The sequence below is a fragment of the Gastrolobium bilobum genome, unplaced genomic scaffold, assembly GCF_033153095.1.
Source record: "Gastrolobium bilobum isolate Gb01-03AN ecotype WA unplaced genomic scaffold, APGP_CSIRO_Gbil_v1 utg22866, whole genome shotgun sequence".
Taxonomy (NCBI): domain Eukaryota; kingdom Viridiplantae; phylum Streptophyta; class Magnoliopsida; order Fabales; family Fabaceae; genus Gastrolobium; species Gastrolobium bilobum.
Window position 1 is genome coordinate 110257 of NW_026895434.1, and position 20062 is coordinate 130318.

The 20062-nt window shown below is 38.5% G+C and overlaps 2 protein-coding genes across 3 annotated transcripts; one reads left to right on the forward strand and one right to left on the reverse strand.

Annotated features, from left to right (window-relative positions):
* Positions 1 to 9031: 9031 nt before the first annotated feature.
* On the reverse strand, positions 9032 to 13844 carry LOC133311022 (protein transport protein SEC23 A). The gene is made up of 5 exons (XM_061512035.1): positions 12989 to 13844; positions 10873 to 12693; positions 9704 to 9820; positions 9518 to 9589; positions 9032 to 9397 (listed from the first exon to the last, which is right to left on the reverse strand). The coding sequence occupies exons 1-5, from the start codon at positions 13430 to 13432 to the stop codon at positions 9260 to 9262; spliced, it is 2592 nt and encodes an 863-aa protein (XP_061368019.1). The 5' UTR covers positions 13433 to 13844; the 3' UTR covers positions 9032 to 9259.
* Positions 13845 to 14176: 332 nt separating this feature from the next.
* On the forward strand, positions 14177 to 20062 carry LOC133311001 (L-cysteine desulfhydrase). Of its 2 annotated transcripts, XR_009751517.1 has the most exons (3): positions 14177 to 15690; positions 17001 to 17098; positions 19917 to 20062. XR_009751517.1 is itself a non-coding variant. In XM_061512005.1 (2 exons), exon 1 carries the CDS (start codon positions 14282 to 14284, stop codon positions 15671 to 15673), a length of 1392 nt encoding a protein of 463 aa, XP_061367989.1. In that variant the 5' UTR covers positions 14177 to 14281; the 3' UTR covers positions 15674 to 15690; positions 17001 to 17274. The 2 variants fall into 2 exon arrangements, 1 of the variants encoding a protein (XP_061367989.1); XM_061512005.1 differs by lacking the exon at positions 19917 to 20062 and having other exon boundaries at positions 17001 to 17274.

Below are 20062 nucleotides of genomic sequence, written 5' to 3' on the forward strand. Positions count from 1 at the left end.
ATAACACTGCGGGAAATAGATGAGGATGAACAGGATGCCGATATGGACAGCGATGAGGACGGTGAACCTGAGAGTGTTATTCCACTAGGTGACACGTCAGATACTGACGTAGAGGGTGATTTCGACGCTGACACAAGCTCACCATCCCCGGGTTCGCAGGTTACGAGACCACTTCGTGTTGACCCTGTTAGCAGTGGTAAGATTTGTTTTTTAAAGATTTAATTTAGCAATTATTTTTTTTGTTATGAATGGTATTGACGGTGGCATTATAATGCATCCGTAGGTTCTGAGGTCGAGCCATTTTGGAATGAAAGCTCACATTATACCTTCATTAATTGGGCCCACCCTAATGATGAGACGGAGATATTGTATGGTGACGATGATGATCACGGTGGCTGGCAATTAGGGGATCCTTTATATTTGTATCAGGAGTTTCGTAGCAAATCTGAAATGCAACATGCAGTCAAATTATATTGTATGAAGGCTCACCGTACTGCCGTTGTGGCAAAAAGTGATGACCATAGATTTGTGATGAAGTGTCGACACCATAATGATGGATGTCCCTGGTATGTGAGGGCATTGTTGCCGAAGAATGGAAATACTTGGGTGGTTAGTAAATGGGTTAAAGAACACACCTGCCTAAACCAAGGTCTTACCCGGGATCATAGACAGTTGGATTCTGATGTGATATGTGCAACCATTATCAGTATGTATTATTCGATATATCTAACTTCCTAAGGTATGTTAACGTTAATCAGTTTGTATTCTGACTGTTGGCCGGTGTTTTTTTTTATATAGGTATGTTAAAAGAAGATCCATCATTGAAGCCAGTTCTTATTCAAGAGAGGGTACAACGTTTGTATGGATACAACATATCTTACAGGAAAGCTTGGAAGGCTAAAATGAAAGCCATTGTCAAGTTATTTGGCGACTGGGATAAATCGTATGCATTCTTGCCTGGTTGGCTGACATACATGACGCAGGTTAATGTGGGTTCTGTGTTCAAGATTGATACAGACCAATGTGTTGATGAACGTCGAGTGTATACGGATAAGGCTGTCTTTCACCGAGTATTTTGGACCTTTCACCAGTGCATTGAGGCCTTCAAATATTGTAAACCCATAATCCAAATTGATGGCACGCATTTGTACGGTAAATACAAAGGAACTCTTTTGATTGCAACTTCACAAGATGGAGATGGTTACATTCTCCCTATTGCATTTGCTATTGTTCCTCCTGGTGAGAGATTGGATGATTGGTCGTGGTTTCTTAGCCTCATGCGTTTTCACGTCACGCATAAGCATGGCATTTGTCTAATATCCGATCGTCATCCCAGCATCATCAGGGCTGTAAGAGATCATGCCGGTTGGCAGCCACCATTTGCGTATCATGTGTTTTGTCTACGCCACATCGGAAGCAACTTTAACACTAAGTTCAGAGATGTGGAATTAAAGAAAACCCTGATGAAGCTAGGTACAATCTTCTTTTTAATATGTACAAATTGTATATAATTCATCCTTTTGTATCTAACGCATCATTTTGTATTTCAGGGTACTTGAGTTCAAAGATTCATTTTGATATCAGATTCCAGGATTTTATCGACAGTAACCCTCAAGTAGCTTCATGGATAGATCAGATTCCCAAAGAAAAATGGTGCAGGTCTTACGATGAGGACGGTCGGAGGTTTGGTCACATGACGACTAACTTATCTGAGTGTGTGAATAAGGTCCTGAGGGGTGCACGTAATTTGCCTATAACAGCATTGGTGAAGATGACTCAAAGTAGACTTGTTGAGTATTTCGTCAAGAGACGTGAAAAGATCCAAAAGGCAAAGGCAAAGGGTTGGAGAATTGCAAAAAAAGTTGAGGATATCATCCAAAAAAATGATCAATTAACAGTGAGCCTCCGTGTGCGGGTTTTTGATAGGGACCTGCAGCTATTTGAAGTTGAGGATGCCTACAATCAATCAACTCATGATGCAGGTGACATAATGAGGGTGGACTTGCTCAATCGCAAATGTCAATGTGGACGGTTCACATCTAGAAGATTCCCTTGCAGTCATGTCTTAGCGGTGTGCAAGGTAGAAAAGTTGAACCACTATGATTATGTTGATCCTGTGTTCTCAATTGCACAAATTGATAAGGTATATGCTGCTCATTGGTATCCAATGGGCAATGAGTTGTTGATTCCACAAATTGATGGCCCAACCATTATCCCAAATGCATCTTTGGTACGTGCACAAGGAAGACCCAAATCGTCAAGGATACAGAATGAGATGGATTGGGTTGAGTCTCAACCGACAAGCAGTCAGAGTAGATGTAGCCTGTGTAAGCAAATTGGTCACAACAAACGTACATGTCCTATGAGGATTCCCAATACAAGATGAATTGCGGAGGAAGCAGGGGAAGGGCTTAATGTTTTGATGGTTTAACATTATAGGCATTTATGGTTTTATATGCTTGTATTTGATGTCATGATGTTTGTATTTGAATGTAATGACGGTGCTATGTTTGTATTTGATCTCATGATGTTTGTGCTATGTTTGTATTTGATGTCATGATGTTTGTATTTGAATGTAATGACGGTGCTATGTTTGTATTTGATGTCATGATATTTGTATTTGACTCATCTTAGTTTTTTGACTCGGAAATTATGCTCCCTAAGTCACACTCCCTTAGTGGATCAGTGTAGAGTGGAAACCTAGGGCAAAAAACATGTGTAATTCGGATTTGGGGTCCTAAACCAACAATTTAGTCGATTAACCTGTACTGGTTTAGTCGACTAACCTAGTCGATTAAACCAGTACAGGTTAATCGACTAAATTGTTGGTTTAGGACCCCAAATCCGAATTACACATGTTTTTTGCCCTAGGTTTCCACTCTACACTGATCCACTAAGGGAGTGTGACTTAGGGAGCATAATTTCCGAGTCAAAAAACCCATGTGGACATTAAATTCCTAAAACCAAGTCGTATGTTGTCATAACGTTTGTTTACGGTTAACAATACAAGATGTAGCCTTTTTGAACACATGTACTGATTTGCTGTGATGTGTTATGGACGAATGTGACCTGTTCAATATTGTTTTGTGCCGTGATGATCAAATTGCTAAAAAGGTTCCATTCATAAGTTATACAATATTGAAATGGAATTAAATTCATTACACAACATAACATAGATCCAAAAAACATAACAATTCTGCATTCATTAAAAAAAGTTACATTACATCAACGACTTAAAGGAAATACATGAACAAAACACAATAACATGATGTACACCCTAAATCTACTCGTCATCCCCGTCTGTGTCCGTCTCCGAGTCGTCCTCATCTGACACATGACCCCCATCCCTTGCTGCCTCAGCTACCTGACCACCTCTTGCAAGCTCCAGACGAGCAAGCCTGTCTTCCACACCCTTAAACCTTCCCTGTATGTGTCTAAACCTTTCATTCCCTTTCTTTCTCCATTTTTTATGTGCCAGCGCCATCTTTCCTATCTTCTTTGTCATTGCATTTATGCCCTTCATGACATCACGCAGTGAAAATCCACCTTCAGGTTCAGCTATCTCCTCAACCTCAGCCACATCCTCCTCCTCCTCCTCCTCCACATCTGGCTCAACAATATGGTCATCTGGGGCAACATAAGGAACCTCAACCTGGGGCATACCACTAAACTCCCACACACCCGATCTCGTGTTCTTAGTAATCTTGCACTGCTCCAATAGACGCTTTCCGAACTTGCAATTATAGCCCGTGGTCTTCTTCAACAGCTCAGTCTCCATGGGAACACCAAAGTGAACCAATATCCTCTGTACCAGACAGGCGTATGGAAGATGACCCTTATGTTTGGCCTTAAACATAAACCAACAGATATAGTGCCTCCAGTTCACCATCTGGGCATGTCGGATAGCCCACATAATGGGAATGTCATGTTCCAACACCCTGGAATGATTAAAAGATCGCGGAAACAGAACGTGGGTGAGGACATAGTGTAGTATACGGGACTCCACAGAAAGCAACCCCACCGTATAGTGCAAGTGTTCCCCACGGACTCTTCTCTGCTCCTGCACGGCATCCTCTCGTACATATCCTGGAAGTACTACACCACTATCAGCGTCATACACCACAGTCTGAGAAGAGTCAAAATCATAGCCGAGTATCTCCAACCATGCAGGTGCCGTCATGATGATCTCTATTCCACAGACCCTCGACCTCAGCTCGCCCTGTACGTAGCTGAGGTTATGGTAGAAGGCCCGCACCATAAGCTCTGAATACGGACATAGGGTCTCGGCCAACACCCTCAGATGTGCCGCCTCCAACACCCCCACAATTTCAAATCCCTCCTTATCAAAAAAGGCTGTATCCAAAGATTTTGGAGCACATAACGGCCGGTTCAAATGGTCACGTACGAATGAAGCGTGGACGGCAGGGTCGTCCTCAAACAGATACCCATACGGGAGGTCAACAGTATCAGGCTCTTCGTCTTGTCGCCTTGACGAAGAAGGCCGCTCTTGCCTATGCTTGGTGCGTCTCTCAAGTGACTCATTGCCCTCATCGCTTGGTCTTCTGCGGCTCGTCATTTGTTTAGGGTACCTACAATGAAACATGTCAGCATTTAACTATATGAAACATGTCATGATGGTAATGAAAACTTGCAACATAAGCGCTGTAAACCAAAAGCAAACTTTTGCCCCATACAAACTTTTCAAACAAAAAAATTCACACAATGCAAAAAAATAAACCTTAGTAGATTAGGGTTACAAAACCTACAACAAACGCTTTGATTAGAGTTCACAAATTCGGACAACAAACAAATACAAAAAATTCCTAAACCTAAAACACAATGCAAGTTAAGAAACCTTACCTATCCTTCAGATTTCACGATTTGGACCAAATTTGGGGGCAATCCACACGCCTAAAGGAAGGGTTTGGGGCGTTCTTCAGCTGCTCCTGCGGATTTGGGGTTTGGGCCGCCTCCTTAGTCGATTAGGTCATCCCTACTCCCCCTCTGCCGAATGGGGGGTTTTTAAAAAACAAATCCGTCGATATTTAGTCGACTAAATATCGATACTTAGTCGACTAAATATCCCAAAAATGTAGTCGATTAAGATGATTTTTTTAGTCGACTAAATTTGCGGTAGTCCACTTTCTGAAGATTGACCATTTGCTCGACTAAAACAGCAAGGTAGTCGACTAAAAGGGGGCAGGTTGGTGGATAGTTCTTGATCAGGGGCAAATTGGTTATTAATTAATTAATGAGGGGCAAAAGGGTCAAAAAGCCGAAAAACTCGTATATGTTTTAATTGAAAAAATATATTTAATAATACAAAAATTAAAATTATAAAGCATGAATTTTATCAATCTAATATAATTTCATGCAATTTAAAAACTCCTGTAAGGTTGATTAAGTTTGCAAAATTTTATATAATTTAAAAAATAATTGTTACTTTATCATATCATTTTATTTTAATGCATAACATGATTATTAAAATATAAATAAATATCAATTATTCATCCTTTTGTATTTATATTATTTAAATTAATTATGCATATAGACCATTTTTTATAATTTTAATTTTCTTTAAACATTTCTTAATTTATATTTTTTAGTTTTACCAAAATTTTAAAATACCCGTATAGATATTATATTACATAGATACGAAGGTCTAATTCTTTTAAACATTATCATTTAATGATTTGATTAGTTATTACATTTTATGAGAATTTGGGACACAAGTGTTCATTACCTATGATGCACTGACACTAACACGGGATACGACACTTCGACACGTTAATTTTAAAAAATGCTAAATTTCAACACGTTGGGACACATTTTTATATTAAATAATATTTTTAATATATATAATATAGTTTACATTTAATACATATAGCAACTCATAATAAATCATATAACTAATCAAATATTCAAATTCCATAACATAAACATTAAGCACAAATAATAGAACATCCCAAGAATGTAGAGTGTAGATCACTCACAAGTTCAATTATTTTCATCTCCATCTTGAATAATCATGGCCTCTATCTCTGGCTCATCAAGGGAAAGACTAGCAAATTGAAGATCTCCAACATCATCAAGTGAACCGAATGTATCTCCAGCAATATTCCATATTTGATTTTCTCCTTGTGCATAACTAGGAGTCTTTCTTGATAAGAGTCGAAGATTGCTATGCATATAAACCAAGTCTTCAGCACGTTTTGGAGTGATTTTATTCCTCTTGATGGAATGCACAAAAGAATAAGTACTCCAATTGCGTTCGGCACGTGATGAAGAGGAGGGTTGTTGCACAAGTCTCAATGCTATTTTTTGAAGCATCGGTATAAAGTACCAAAAAGTAGCCACCAAGATTTCGGATCCATAGTGTATTCAGTAAGGATGGCATCAAAATCGCCAAAGGTTCCACTATTGCTAATAAAATCTGCATACTCCAAACTAATCCGACTTCGGACCTCCATGCCAGGAAAGAATCTCCTTAAACAATTTTGTCGCTCTTGAGTAAGCTCTAAATCCATGTGTGGAGGAACTCGACTAGAATCTTCCTGAAGCCATTGTTGACTATAGTATCTAAAACAGAAGCAAAAAAAAAAAAAAACAAATTGTCAAATTATATTAAGAGGAGTATTAATTTTAAACTGAATCATATTTAAAAACTTACTTGGGATTCAAAGCATGTGCCAAACAGTGTAGTGGAGTTGAATTTTTTGTCCAACGATCCACAAGAATGCGATGCACCACATCATAAAAAGAGGAGCTCGCTTCCATCATCTTCCCATCTTTATGGTATATAGCTTTCTTCACTTTCACAATCATTGAATCCCACATATCATATATCAAGTGAAGACAAGCTCTATCAGTGTCACAAGCTCTGATCATATCATAAATAGGAGCAGTGAAGACAAGTATGTAATCAACTGAATCCCAAAAACAATCATCCAATAATTTTTCCTTCACAAGTCTGGCCCTCCCAAGATTAGCATCTCTATAAATATTCCATTTTAGCATTGGTTGAGAACGCTATGAAATTGATACGTTTCAGAATCTCTCAGCAGAAAAAAGAAAAAGTACGATAATCATAATATTGTCCATATATCATAAGAAAGAACAAAAGGAAGAGCATGAGACAGAATACTGCAGAAACTAGTTGCAAGAGAGACAACAACTATGTCCAGGAGATAATTTACATGCCTTAGTACCAGGGAGAGAAGAGTGCAGACGATAATTACACAGTTGAGAACAATAAATTTGAGGGGTTGGTTGAGAACGAAGAACACACCTGGAAACTAGCACTGACGAACGACTAGGTGAGGGACGGAGAACGATGGAAGTGAGGAAGTGAGTTTGAGTGGTATGATTTAGGGCTCAAAATATTTGACCAATTTATTTTATTTTAAAATTATTTTAATTTTATAAAAATGTCAAAAAAATTACATTGGTACTCTTTGACCGTGTCAAACATGGTCAAAATCGCGCATCGGGATAGTCAATGTGTCGAAAAAAGTTGATTACGTGTCGGTGTCCGACACGCTTTTTTCCTCAAGAATCACGTATCGGTGCTTTGTAGTTCATGACTAATCCTTTTAAATGGAGCTTCACCCAATATCTAAACCTTATTAAATGTGTGTGAGAGGAAGAGATCCATTTATATTGTGTGTAAATGTTAAAATCAGTGTTGTTAAACCCAACCCGGTCGGGATACTGGGTCACTGGTCGGTCCGATTGACTCGGATATATATAGATATATAAGAATATATATAAATATGAACATATAAATTCAATTATATTTTCCATATTTAAAATGAATTAAACAAGATTCACTAAATAAGCTAAAAAAACATGAAGTATAAATAAATAAAAATGCATGCTATTACTATGTCAATTTAAATTGCAACTCAGAATCACCATAAATATATCTCTCAATGACACTGAACTCATATTTTTCAAATTCAATTACATTATAATGACATATGTCACATTCTCTAATTTATTATTTCACAAATTACTTCAATACTGGAAACTAAGAGGTCATTGTAGAAGAATATACTAGCAAATAAAATTACAAAAAAATTTTAAAATGAGTTTTACATTTTTTTTTGATAAGATGAAAGAGTTTTGATTTTTTTTTAAATGCATGACCCGACCGGGTCGCCGGGTCACTGGGTTTGTCCGGGTTTTGACCAGTTTGACCGGATCGATGCATGATCAGTTCAATGCTTGATCTGAACCGGTCCGATGACCGATTCGTCGGATTTCGGGTCGGGCCAGGTTTTACAACAGTGGTTAAAACTCATACTAATCATTTGACTATCAATTTTATTTTAATCTAATAATTCTATATTACCAAATTTAAAATAAACATAATAATAGTGATAAACTATTTATTTAGGAAAGAAAATAATCAAACATGATTTTAATGATGAGAATTATTAATAAAATATATGAATTTACCATGTTATTAAAAGTACCTTTTAACATTTTAATACAATTATGAAAACGCAAAAGAATTTTATTCTTCTTGTTAAATAACACCCAAGTTGACCAAACGATGATAACTCAATTGGCTAAGCAAGTAGCAGCGAGAGCATATGCTCCATCCTCTCCAATATCAAAACAATGAACCAATTGCAATATCTCCAAAATAAAAATAAAAAATAACACGAGTTGTGGATAAATTTTTGGGCAAAATATTGATCTCGATACAAAACATGCTTAAATAATTTTGTGTTTACATCACCTTGTCTTTTATTTAACTCACTTACTGTTTAAATGATTATCTTGATGACCACGAGAACATATTTTTGTCCCAATAACGCTCATTCTAACGCAACCTTCGGAACAGTAGCTCCCTTCCAAAATTAATCTCAACAATGAGAAGTACTGTCAGCTAAACTTTCAGCTCTTGGATTTAAGCTTCGTCAACTTACGGAGATTAAAGAAAATCATTAGCAATCTAACAACTGTTACAAATACAAATGTAAGAGAAACCTTTATTGCTCTATGATAACATCTTAACAGCCGTCCTGTACACTGTGACGAATTCTTTTCATTTGTGCCACAGTTTAAAAAACAAAACAAAAAAACTAAAATTAATGGAAAAATAAAATAAAAATCAATAGGAAGCACTGAAGCGAGTGTTTAGGGGACAAACGCAAGAACATTGTATTACACAAATCACACAAAAAAAGAATAAGAAACGAGTCCCCTGGTGCTTGAAAGATGCAGCTCCCAATACACGTGAGGGTAAAAATCAGGTTGGTTCTGGTGGTACCACTTTTAAACTTCGCATCCACTCACAGAAGCTAGGATCATCGAAGTGAAGGAAACTGCATTTTAGCTTTGTTCGTTGTTCTGATGTCAACCACCTAAGTTGTGGGAATCTTGCCTCCTGCAAAGGTTTTATCGTTCAATTAGTATCCATAATACATAGGGAACTTGTTGGCAGTACAATCATTGTTAAATTTTTTTTTTCACAGTTTCACAAAAGAAAACATGATGTGTTGCTCACCTGCTCATAAGGAGGATCCTTGTGTGCAGGTATGAGTCGAGAAACAAAATATCGAGCCTGTGAGCTACCCTCCTGTTTCAAATGTACATGTCTGTTAAAAATTAAAATTTAAGTTCCAAGAAGGAGATGGAACAATGAAATATGCAGATCAAAACATGCAGGGTGTGAATAGTAAAGAAAATAAACCTTAAATGAAAGGATACGAGGAGCTGGAAAACGGAATTCAGTAAGCTCTTCAGCCAATGTCCGGCAAGCAGCTAAAGCAGCAGAACTTCTTGCTTCATCAGCTGCAAGTTCAGCACCCTAAGATCCAACAATCAATAGAAAAGAAGTTTTAAAATATTATGAGAAAAAGGAAAAAGAGCAAGAAAGTGAAACTAACAGTGAAAGGAACCACAAACACAAGGAACCATATTTAATTCACTATGGTTCTCACACATCAAGGTTCTGAGTGTCAAAATAACTTGTATACAAGCTAGAAGAAAATGAATACTATTTTTATGAATGCAAAGTAGACTTTTGGTCTACTTAACTTTATTGAAGTTAAATTTCTGTATCGCTAGTCTTATTTTTTTTTATAACACTGTTGCTTGCCTGCATAATTTATTAGTAAGCAATTGACGTAGAACTCTAATTGCTGATGTGACACACTTTTGCGACAAGGCATTGTATCACTTTATCTCCAGCAAAGTCAACAAAAAAGAGTGTCATCTGAATCACATCATCAAATTTAATGCCACATCAGCAATAGAGGGATTTATCATGTCAGCAAAGGTGGATCAACATCGACAGCAAATTCACAAGTGGACTTGATCGTATAAATTTGAAAAATATAAGGGTAACAATATTTTAACTGAAAACTGGCGCCAAAATCAAATTATGGTAAAGCTAAGACGACCAAAAGTATAATTAAGCTTGAAGTATGAATTACTGTTGTGAAGACAGACCTTAAAATAAAAGGTAAAACATAAGAAAGATGACTCAACCTTCCATTATAGTAAGGGAGCAATGCCTATCGGCAAAAAAAGCCACTCCACCAGACTCAATATGGTTTCTAAATTTCAAAATACAATGTTTCAAGTCTATTAAGATTCAAGCTACTTCTTTCTTCTATTAATTACTATACATGGCAGTAATATGGTATGTATGATAATTTGCTATAGTAACTTAAAGGCTTGATGGGAGGAGTGCAGTAACTAAAATAGGTTTCAGTTAGCACCATAATCCCCCAAAAGGAGGAGAGAAAAAAACAGAAAGATAATAAGTAATTTATCTGCAACAACATAGTCCATAGTCCAACTAAGATGCCATGCGAGAAGCCTAGAGCAGAAAGAGGATATTCAAAAGTGGCATACCAACCAAATGAAGACATCAGTGCCATGGTCGAGAATAACAGCAGCATCAGACTGCATAGCAAGATCATAAGCTGGTAGCTCCTCAAAAGTACCCCCTTCCCGGTGCATAAGACACCGAGGAGCCACCATTCGAAGTGATAGATCAAAGGATGCATTCAGAAACAGATTCCGCAGCACAGACCTCTCATCTTCATGGCCAACAATGCTTCCCAATAGTGGTCCTCTTTTGAGGTGGAAAAGGAGCTCCGATAAGAGAGAAAGCTCCTTTGGAAAGCAGTGAAGTTTTGATTTGGGTAATTGGGACCCAAATTTTAGAGCAACATCCTTGATTCTTTCATCTATTGTTGTTCGCATGTCAATTGCATCAGAACGGTTTTTCGCTTGTAATAGAGTCCTCTTTGCAATGAAGACAGCAGCCACTTCATCTCGAATACTCTCAAGATAAGCCGAAATACTATCTACAGTTGGCAGTCTAACAGTAATGACCCTCGATACATCAGCTTGATATACATTTGAATATTGAATTGCAAACTGGAAAAATACACAATCATTTTTTATATCTCTTTTAGTTTCCATGGAGAGAGAGAAGCTCTGTGTCTCTTCAACACTCACCATTTCAATATAAAGAGCAGTGTCATTTTTAAACGTCTCATGGGTGTCTACATGTGCCTCTTCACCAGGACCAACAACTTGAGTTATGAGAATATCGTCTGACATGCGTAATTCTAACAAACCATGAGAGCCTGCTGATCTGGCAGCTGCCCTTTGCAAATTAACGCCAAAGGCTTCCCCAAAATCATCATGGAGAACCAAAACCCCACCTGATGCTTTTGCAAGAGGCTGTAAAATAGGAACTCTTACAGGGCATGTTCCAGCACATAAAATGTCAACTACAGTGTTCTGACGATGAGCCTCACGACCCAGATTCTCCATCCATTTTAATGCTGTCTTTTCCATATAAGGATAATTAGGGTGATTAAAGGAATGGGGAACAGACCCATGCCCATACGTGTTTGGTCCACCAGCACAGACAATAATTCTGCTATTGCCACCAGAACTTTTGACCACCTCTCGGGACAGATCTGCAGATGGTCCCTGAATTATAGCAAGAGCAACCTCAACAGCAGTTCCTAGGCACCGATCTCTGGAAGCTTCTGGTATGTTCAACTTGTATGGCCTCAATGATGAAAATATGGCATGGGCTACAGGCAGTGAAGCATGCATTGGTGACAAGTATATGCCGGTACCATAAATCAATCCTCTCAAAGATTCTTGAGATAGTGATTTGTCCCCAGGAAGCACATCAGCAGATGCAATTGACTCCTCTAAAAAGTCATAAACTGATATGGTACGGCCATATTGTACAATTCCTATCCTTGTTGTTGGAGGGAGAGAATCAACAAACGCATGCAAAGAACTCTGTAAATGATGCAAGTGAGGTTCATCTAAACATTCATCTATCACAAGAACAATTGGTGCAGACATTCTTGAATCTGAAACTGGTACAAAACCAGGTCTCTTGTTCCCAGTTTGAACATAGTCAACCATGGGTGAGGATAGTTCTGGGAACCTGCGAAGGTCTTCCTTGCTGGGAGCAATGTACTCGCCATCACTTCCATTCAGTTTGTGACATATTACACACTGCCACTGGCCTGATCCTAGCAGTATGTTGCAATAGATATTTGCATAAGCTCCACAGCTTTTGCAGCGATGTGGATCACGCTGTATTACTTGAGGACCTGCTGAGACTTCCCTCCCAGGAGAGACCAATGCCCCAAAACCCAAACTGGGTACATTAGCTTGTTTCTTCTGTTTCAAGACCTAGTTATTAAATGGAAAGGGGAAGGTAAAAACACGATGCATTTCAAAAAGAATTGAACATACAGTATCCTGTATTCGAAAGACAATTAACAAAGCTATGTGAATAATGTGCCAATTACTAGTGATATAAAATCCTATGCATGATTAGAAATTTGGATAAACAAATCATTTAGCAAGACAAATTAAATTTCACTAGGTACAGCAAATTCAGGTACTTAACGAAAAAGAACAATACAATAAACAAATATAAAAGCAAGCATTAACTAGGAACTAAAATAAACAAGGAAGAAAATACCTTATGAGCTGAAAAAAGAACAAAGTTTGATTCCCCAACAGGAACATGGTCCTCCATACCATCAGAAACTTGGTGCTGCAACTCAAAAGATCCATTTGAAAATTGCGGCGGTGATGATGTTGGTAAAGATGAATCCGTATAAAAAGCAAGTGGCTGAGGCGATGCAGGTGAGGTGCGAAAAGGAACAGAAGCTGGAAGGACAGGCGAAGTAAAAATAGGAGGTCCAGGAGGGGTGCTCAAGTGAGGAATGGAGCTGCTGCCACCATTGGCTGGTGATAAAACGTTTGGGGTATTAATGGAAGAGGAAGATGATTGATCTTGTTGTAACTTTGATGGAAGAAATCTAGGTGCTGCTGCAAAACTTGAAGGAGGACTCTGTCTGTCTGGGTTTGAAGGGGTGACAGTGAGGGAGGACCCAACATTAGGTTGTGCTTGGTTAGCCATTCAAGTACTGAGTATCCACAAACTACCAGCCAACAAAATTATCATCAATACATTATTGGATTTGACAAAAACCCAGTCATCAGCCACCTCAATTGAAGCTTCTCAGACATTCTCTCTGCAGCTAATGAAAAAGACCAAAATCTGGAATATGTAAATTGATGCATTCAAATGATCTAGGGTTTTCCAATGCACGGGAGAGAGCGATTTCCCCCTGTATCGAACAGACAACACGGAATTGGGATTTACAAACCTGAGAGAAATCCGGGGAATTCATAAAGAAAAGAGAAAGACCAAGTATCCGAACGTTGACTACTGTGCACTCTCACTGTTATTCCCGAACACTAGCAACAAGTGGAGAATGCTATCTCTATGCTACCTACGATAAGTGGTGAAAGTGAAACATGCACTCCACTCTCACCTTGTACTGTGCTCCTCGTAATAGACGACACGACAGTTTGTACTTTGCAGAGTTTTGACACGTGAGCTCAACGGAGCTTGGTAGAGTTTTGAATTTGCTGGATCGCGAAGCCTCAATCTCACGGGTCAGGCCCATCCATGATCCATGGTCGAGTTTCCTACAAACAAGAAGACTAAAACAGTAAAAAAGTAAACGTCGTCGTCTCTTTGTCTGCTTAAAAAGTTATATAAAAAGGGAATTCAATATAACAACTTACAACTACAAGTCAAAAAAATAATAATAAAAAAAGAAAGAAATAGACGTTTTTCCCAAACCGATAACTGAGTAACGACAGCATAATTCTCATTCTTTCCCTAATCTCACTACTCCAGTTCCTCACCTGACATCGGCATTCACTGAGTGTCCTTACCTCACATTTCCCTATTCTACAAATGATAACTCTTCCTAAAAACCCTAATTTCCAAACTCTAACCATGGACAACGACGACCCTCGAAACGGCGCCGTTGAGGCCACCGAACACACCGCAAAGAAACAGAGGCTGACCCGCCCCATTTCCGAACCCGAGATCCGCCAGGAGTTCTCCCACCATCAACACGGCGTCGCCCGGATCAACAACGGCAGCTTCGGCAGCTGCCCCCGCTCCGTCCTCGCCGCCCAGAACACCTGGCAGCTCCGCTTCCTCCAGCAACCCGATGACTTCTTCTTCAACACGCTCCGAAACGGAATTCTCGATTCACGCGCCGTCATCAAAGACATCATAAATGCCGACCACGTCGACGACGTCTCCCTCGTCGACAACGCCACCACCGCTGCCGCCATCGTTCTTCAGCAGATCGGCCGCCTTTTCGCTCACGGCAACTTCCGCAAAAACGACACCGTTATATTGTTCCACTGCGCGTACCAAGCCGTTAAGAAATCCATCGAAGCCTACGTCACCCCGGTCGGTGGCTCAATCGTCGAGGTTCAGCTACCGTTTCCTGTTCATTCCGACGAAGAAATCATAGCAGAGTTCAAAAAAGGGCTCGAGCAAGGTAAACTTAACGGCGGAAGAGTTAGGTTAGCGATAATCGATCACATAACGTCGATGCCTTCCGTTGTTCTCCCCGTTCGCGAATTGATCAGTGTTTGCAGAGAGCAAGAGGTGGACCAGGTTTTCGTCGACGGAGCTCACGCCATTGGAAGCTTGCGCATCGATGTGGAAGAAATTGGGGCTGATTTTTACGTCAGCAATTTGTACAAATGGTTCTTTTCTCCGCCTTCGGTGGCTTTTTTGCACTGTAAAAAATCAAGTGATATGCACCACCCTGTGGTTTCTCATGAATACGGGAAGGGGTTACCGGTTGAGAGTGCGTGGGTTGGAATGCGAGACTATAGCCCCCAGCTTGTGGTGCCGTCGATTTTGGAGTTTGTGAATCGGTTTGAAGGTGGAATTGAGGGGATTATGAGGAGGAATCATGATGGGGTTGTTAAAATGGGGACTATGTTGGCGGAGTCTTGGGGAACGAATCTGGGGTCGCCTCCTGAAATGTGTGCTAGCATGATTATGGTGGGTTTGCCTTCTAGGCTCTGTGTGACGAGTGATGATGATGCATTGAGGTTAAGGTCATACCTCAGGGTCTATCATGCTATTGAAGTTCCTGTATATTACCAGGCTTTGAGAAATGGCAACAGGGATCCAAGGGACAAGGATGGGTTTATAACTGGTTATGTCCGGATATCTCATCAGGTTTATAACACTGATGATGATTATTATAGGCTTAAGACTGCAATTAATCAGCTTTTGGATGATAGGAAAATTTGCAGCGGGCTTACTAAGGAGTGATTGTAAAAAGAAAAGAGGTATAGGTTTTGCCTCACTCCTGGCCTGCTTTTGAACTAGCTTTAGCTTCAGCTGCACATTTTATGTGTATGCCCATTTTTGTTGTTCTGCATCGTCTAGCTTTTGTGAAACAAAATGAGCTTAGTCGGATTTTCTTTGAAATTCTTAAAATGATGTAGTGAAAAGATAAAAACAACTAAAATTGTAGATGGTGCTTTAAATGAGCAGAAGGTGATGTTCATGGCCGAAACATATAATATGATGTGGAGCAGGGTGGTAAGTTTTTTATTATTTTTGTTCATAAAGAGGCAATAAGCATCCATTCAAAACCATGTTTGGTCTTTTCTTTATTGTTTTGAGATATTCCAATAGGTTCATCATTTTGCGATTACCGGGTTCCGATATTAAAACTTTAAATCCCTCCCACTCCCAAAGACAATAGGATCAAATACATGTTCTCATCTCCACCTGCTCAGTTTTATGATGCCAACTGAGCTACCATCATTTGGTTTGGTCTTTTCTTTGAAACTATGGAGTTATAGCCCTCTACAAAAGAAGATTCTAAATTATGTTCATAGCCCTAGCAATAACTTTTTTTTTCTGTTTTTTCATTTTTTGAAGGGAGGGGATATTAATACTAAAAGGTGTAATTTTTTTATTGCTTGAAATTGTGTCCTATCCAGGCGGCTGTTTATCTTTTAATCCTTGATTTAGCTTTATCATTAGCTTTACTTGTATGAACAGAATGTAAGTATTTGAAGCATTTCTTCTTGACTCTGTGGTATGATTACTGAAAGCTTTTTGATATTAATAAGAGAGGCAATGGAAAATGGTGAACTGTTAGAGCCCTCATGGAGTAACCTATACAAGGTTAACTGTGTATGCTGGTTCTCATAATTATTAAAGAATAAAAGGGAAAGGGAATCTTACTAGATTGCGCCACAGGGCTTACTTGGGATTCGGCATCTTCTTAATAAAATTAAGAGAGCTGATGTTCGTGAGGCATTTTTTATACTTCTGCCTATTCGGACCGTGAGAATATATATATATTAATCAGCGTTCTTTGTTCTTTTAATTGGTTTCAACTGAGTTCCATTCTTTTGATTGTTACCTGGTCTACTCAATCCTTGGCCACTGGTTTGTATGTTGAGGTTTGCTTCTTGATAAGTTTGCGGCAGAGCTTGTTTGAATCCTGTCTTGGATGCTGAAAAATAAAAGAATACTCTGTAAGAAGGTCTAAGACATGGCTGTAGTGTAGACATATTTGTTCACTACTCAATCCTTTATCATTCGTTAACCATAATAGAATATTTTCCATGTTGAAATGTAGTCTCAGGAGTTTCCACTTTCCAGTGCGTGAGGTTAAAAGAATTGCCAGTCCAACATTGTGCATGAAAAAGAAAGAGCAACCCCTTACTCGTGGCCCAGGTTGGTATCGATGAATTTTATTCTACATCATTCCCATTTTTTGTACTTTAAAAGGTGTAATAATATGAACATTGCTATACAATGTTGTCTTAGTTGCTCCTGATTTCCTGATTTCAATTTGTCCCTTTCTACTTAATGGGTCATGTTTGTCTATTGTCTGGACTTGTTGTTCTTTTTTAGAACTGGAAATATCATATTAATTAGATCATCCAAGTACATCAAGAAAAGCAATATTATTCACAACATAAGGTGCTTCTATCCAAATAGCAGAAGGGCTTGGTAAAGTGGAAGCAAGCTTCGCTAGTGCATGAGCCTCATCATTCCCACCTCGCCAACATGCTGCCAAGCGCAATATCTAAACTCAAAGGCCAATTGCTTGCAATCTTCCAGGATCATTCCAAAGTATGAAAATCAAAGGACCCTCTTTGCAAAGAAGTAATATAATTCTGGCAATCAGATTCAGCAAAAATGTGAAAGAAACTATAGTCCCTCAATAAAGTAGCCCCAACCGCAAGCCAGCTGCTTTAGCAACTGAGACCTCCATATTTTCAGTGAGCTTCCATGATGCATCGGCCCTAATAAGACCTCTTTCATCTTTTGATATAGCAGCGTCTGTATTTAGCTTGTACCATCTGTACTGCGGGTGTTGCCAGACTTGAGGGAAACCATTATTTGGAGTATCTGATCTCAACTAATGGCCAGCTACCTTAGAACTTTCCTGTTGATATTCTTAGAGTAATCTCATAGACTCGTTAACAATTTTGTCGGAAGAGTATTTTATTCTTAAAGTAGATGGCATTACGTGCAAGCCAGGTGCCATTCATGATCATCATAACCATTTCAGCAATTTCGAATGGCCAAGATTCAATTATCAGTTGTACCCATTCAGCTAGCGACACTGTTGCAGCATTATCAAACCTCAGCCGGCTAGGGATAGAAACCAAATTTGCTGCACCTAAATCCAATCCTTAAGAGCATTTTATGTAGACTCTATTTCATAGTGACACCTTGGACACCAAATTAAACATGCAACTCCAGCCTAACCAAGTTCGCACTGATTGAAGCCCATTATGCAGAATTCTCCAAATAAACTTCTCCAGCCTAGCCAAGCACTCCAAATTTAAAACCAATACTATAAGGGCAACCAATAGAGGTCTAAATAAGTTAGGCTAGTTTAGGTTTTAGCTTAAATAAATTAGACTTGTGTAAAAAATATTGGATTTAGTCTGGCCTGTTAGCCTGTGTAGGTTTCAAATTACAAATCTAGTTTGACTTATATTGAAAAAATAAAAGCTTTGGCCTAAGCCTGTTAGCCTGTTTAAGCCTATTAAATATTCAACAATTAAAAGAATAATTAAAATAATATTACTTTATTATTTAAAATTATTAAAATAATGATTTTATTTAAAATAAATAATATAATATAGCCTGTAGGCTTATTGGTCCGACATGCATAAAAAAAAGCTTATGACCTATTTTTTAAATAGGATTTTTTAAAATCTTAGGTCTGCTCTATTTTATTATTTGTAATAAGCCACTTCTGACTTAATATAGGCTAAGCTGTAAGTCTCCGTAGGCCTGCCTAATCCATTTATATTCCTAACCAGTAACAACCAGTCGCCTATCCTCAAACAGTGCCCATCTCCTATGAGGCAATAACATCACTTCTCAATGATTATTTTTGCCTTTAATATACTTCGCCAAGTATAACTAAGCGAGTTTGGTAGCTTAGAATGAAAAACATGCTTCCTAGGAAAATATTTCCCTCCAGGAACACAAGCCATGAGTAAACTCAGGAAATTTTACAATCCTCCGAACCTGTTTTTCAAGAAACGCCATATTAAAAGTGTTAAAGCTCCTAAATCACAATCCTCCTTCCGATTTTGAGGAATACAAAGTATCCCATTTGACGGTGAATTTTTCGCTCCTCCTCCTTTCTACCCCTGATTCAATGTGATCGCACAAAGATTGAGGCAAAATGAAGCAATCCATGAAATAAAGAAGAAATAGCTTGTGCAACTAAATAAGAACCTCACAACCTGTTTGGGAGAGATACCTTTCTTTCCAACTCTTCGATTTTTTTCCGCCCTCTGACTTGCAAAAATCAAACACCTGCTTCTCAGATCTGCAACAAAAGTTGGAACGTTCTAATGGATAACCTGAGAAGGGATGTGGAAGGGGTACCTATACTTCCATTTACAAAATTTATTTCAAATGTTACAGTTTGATGAATAAAAGTTACAAACTGAGATATAAAATTTTTAGACTCATAAAAGTTACAGATTTTTATTACTCAATTGGTAACTTTTATTTCTCAGTCTATAATTTTGAAATAAAGTATTACAGTACATATAAATGTAATTTGTGAGTTATTGAAGTCAACATGGTGTCAGACCACCATAGTGCATGTATTTTAAAACAAAAGCTCTCTTGTGAGATTTTATGACTTAATAAACACTTGCCGTGTCAGTCAATGGGATAAATACTGGCTTCAGAATATTACAAAACGGGTAACAGTTTACCACTACCTAGAAATGGGGTATTTCTGTTTCATGAACTGATTCAAATTGATGGGAAAGGAATAGATATGGTGTTTATACTTAATTCGTGAAGTTGCAGAATATTCTGTTGTATTGCATTTGTGGGTTTTGAAATATAAACCGAAGCAACAAATAGTTAAATACCTTGTCATATAATTAGTTTTCTGCTCTGAGATCCCACTAGGTGAGAAAACTAGTGCCTTTGTTTTTTAAGAACGTTTAATAACTATGATATACTTTTGGAAACCACTAAATTAAGAAACTGCTTTCACCTGTAGATTTTGCTTTGCCTCCATGGCCTTGCCTTGCTGGTTTTCCATTCTGCTTAGATGCTTTCGCATTAATGGCTATCAACACCAACCAACTGTTTGCTGCTGATTGATTTCCCAGCCAGCCTAAGTCTTTAGTGCTTTGCTTTAGGAGT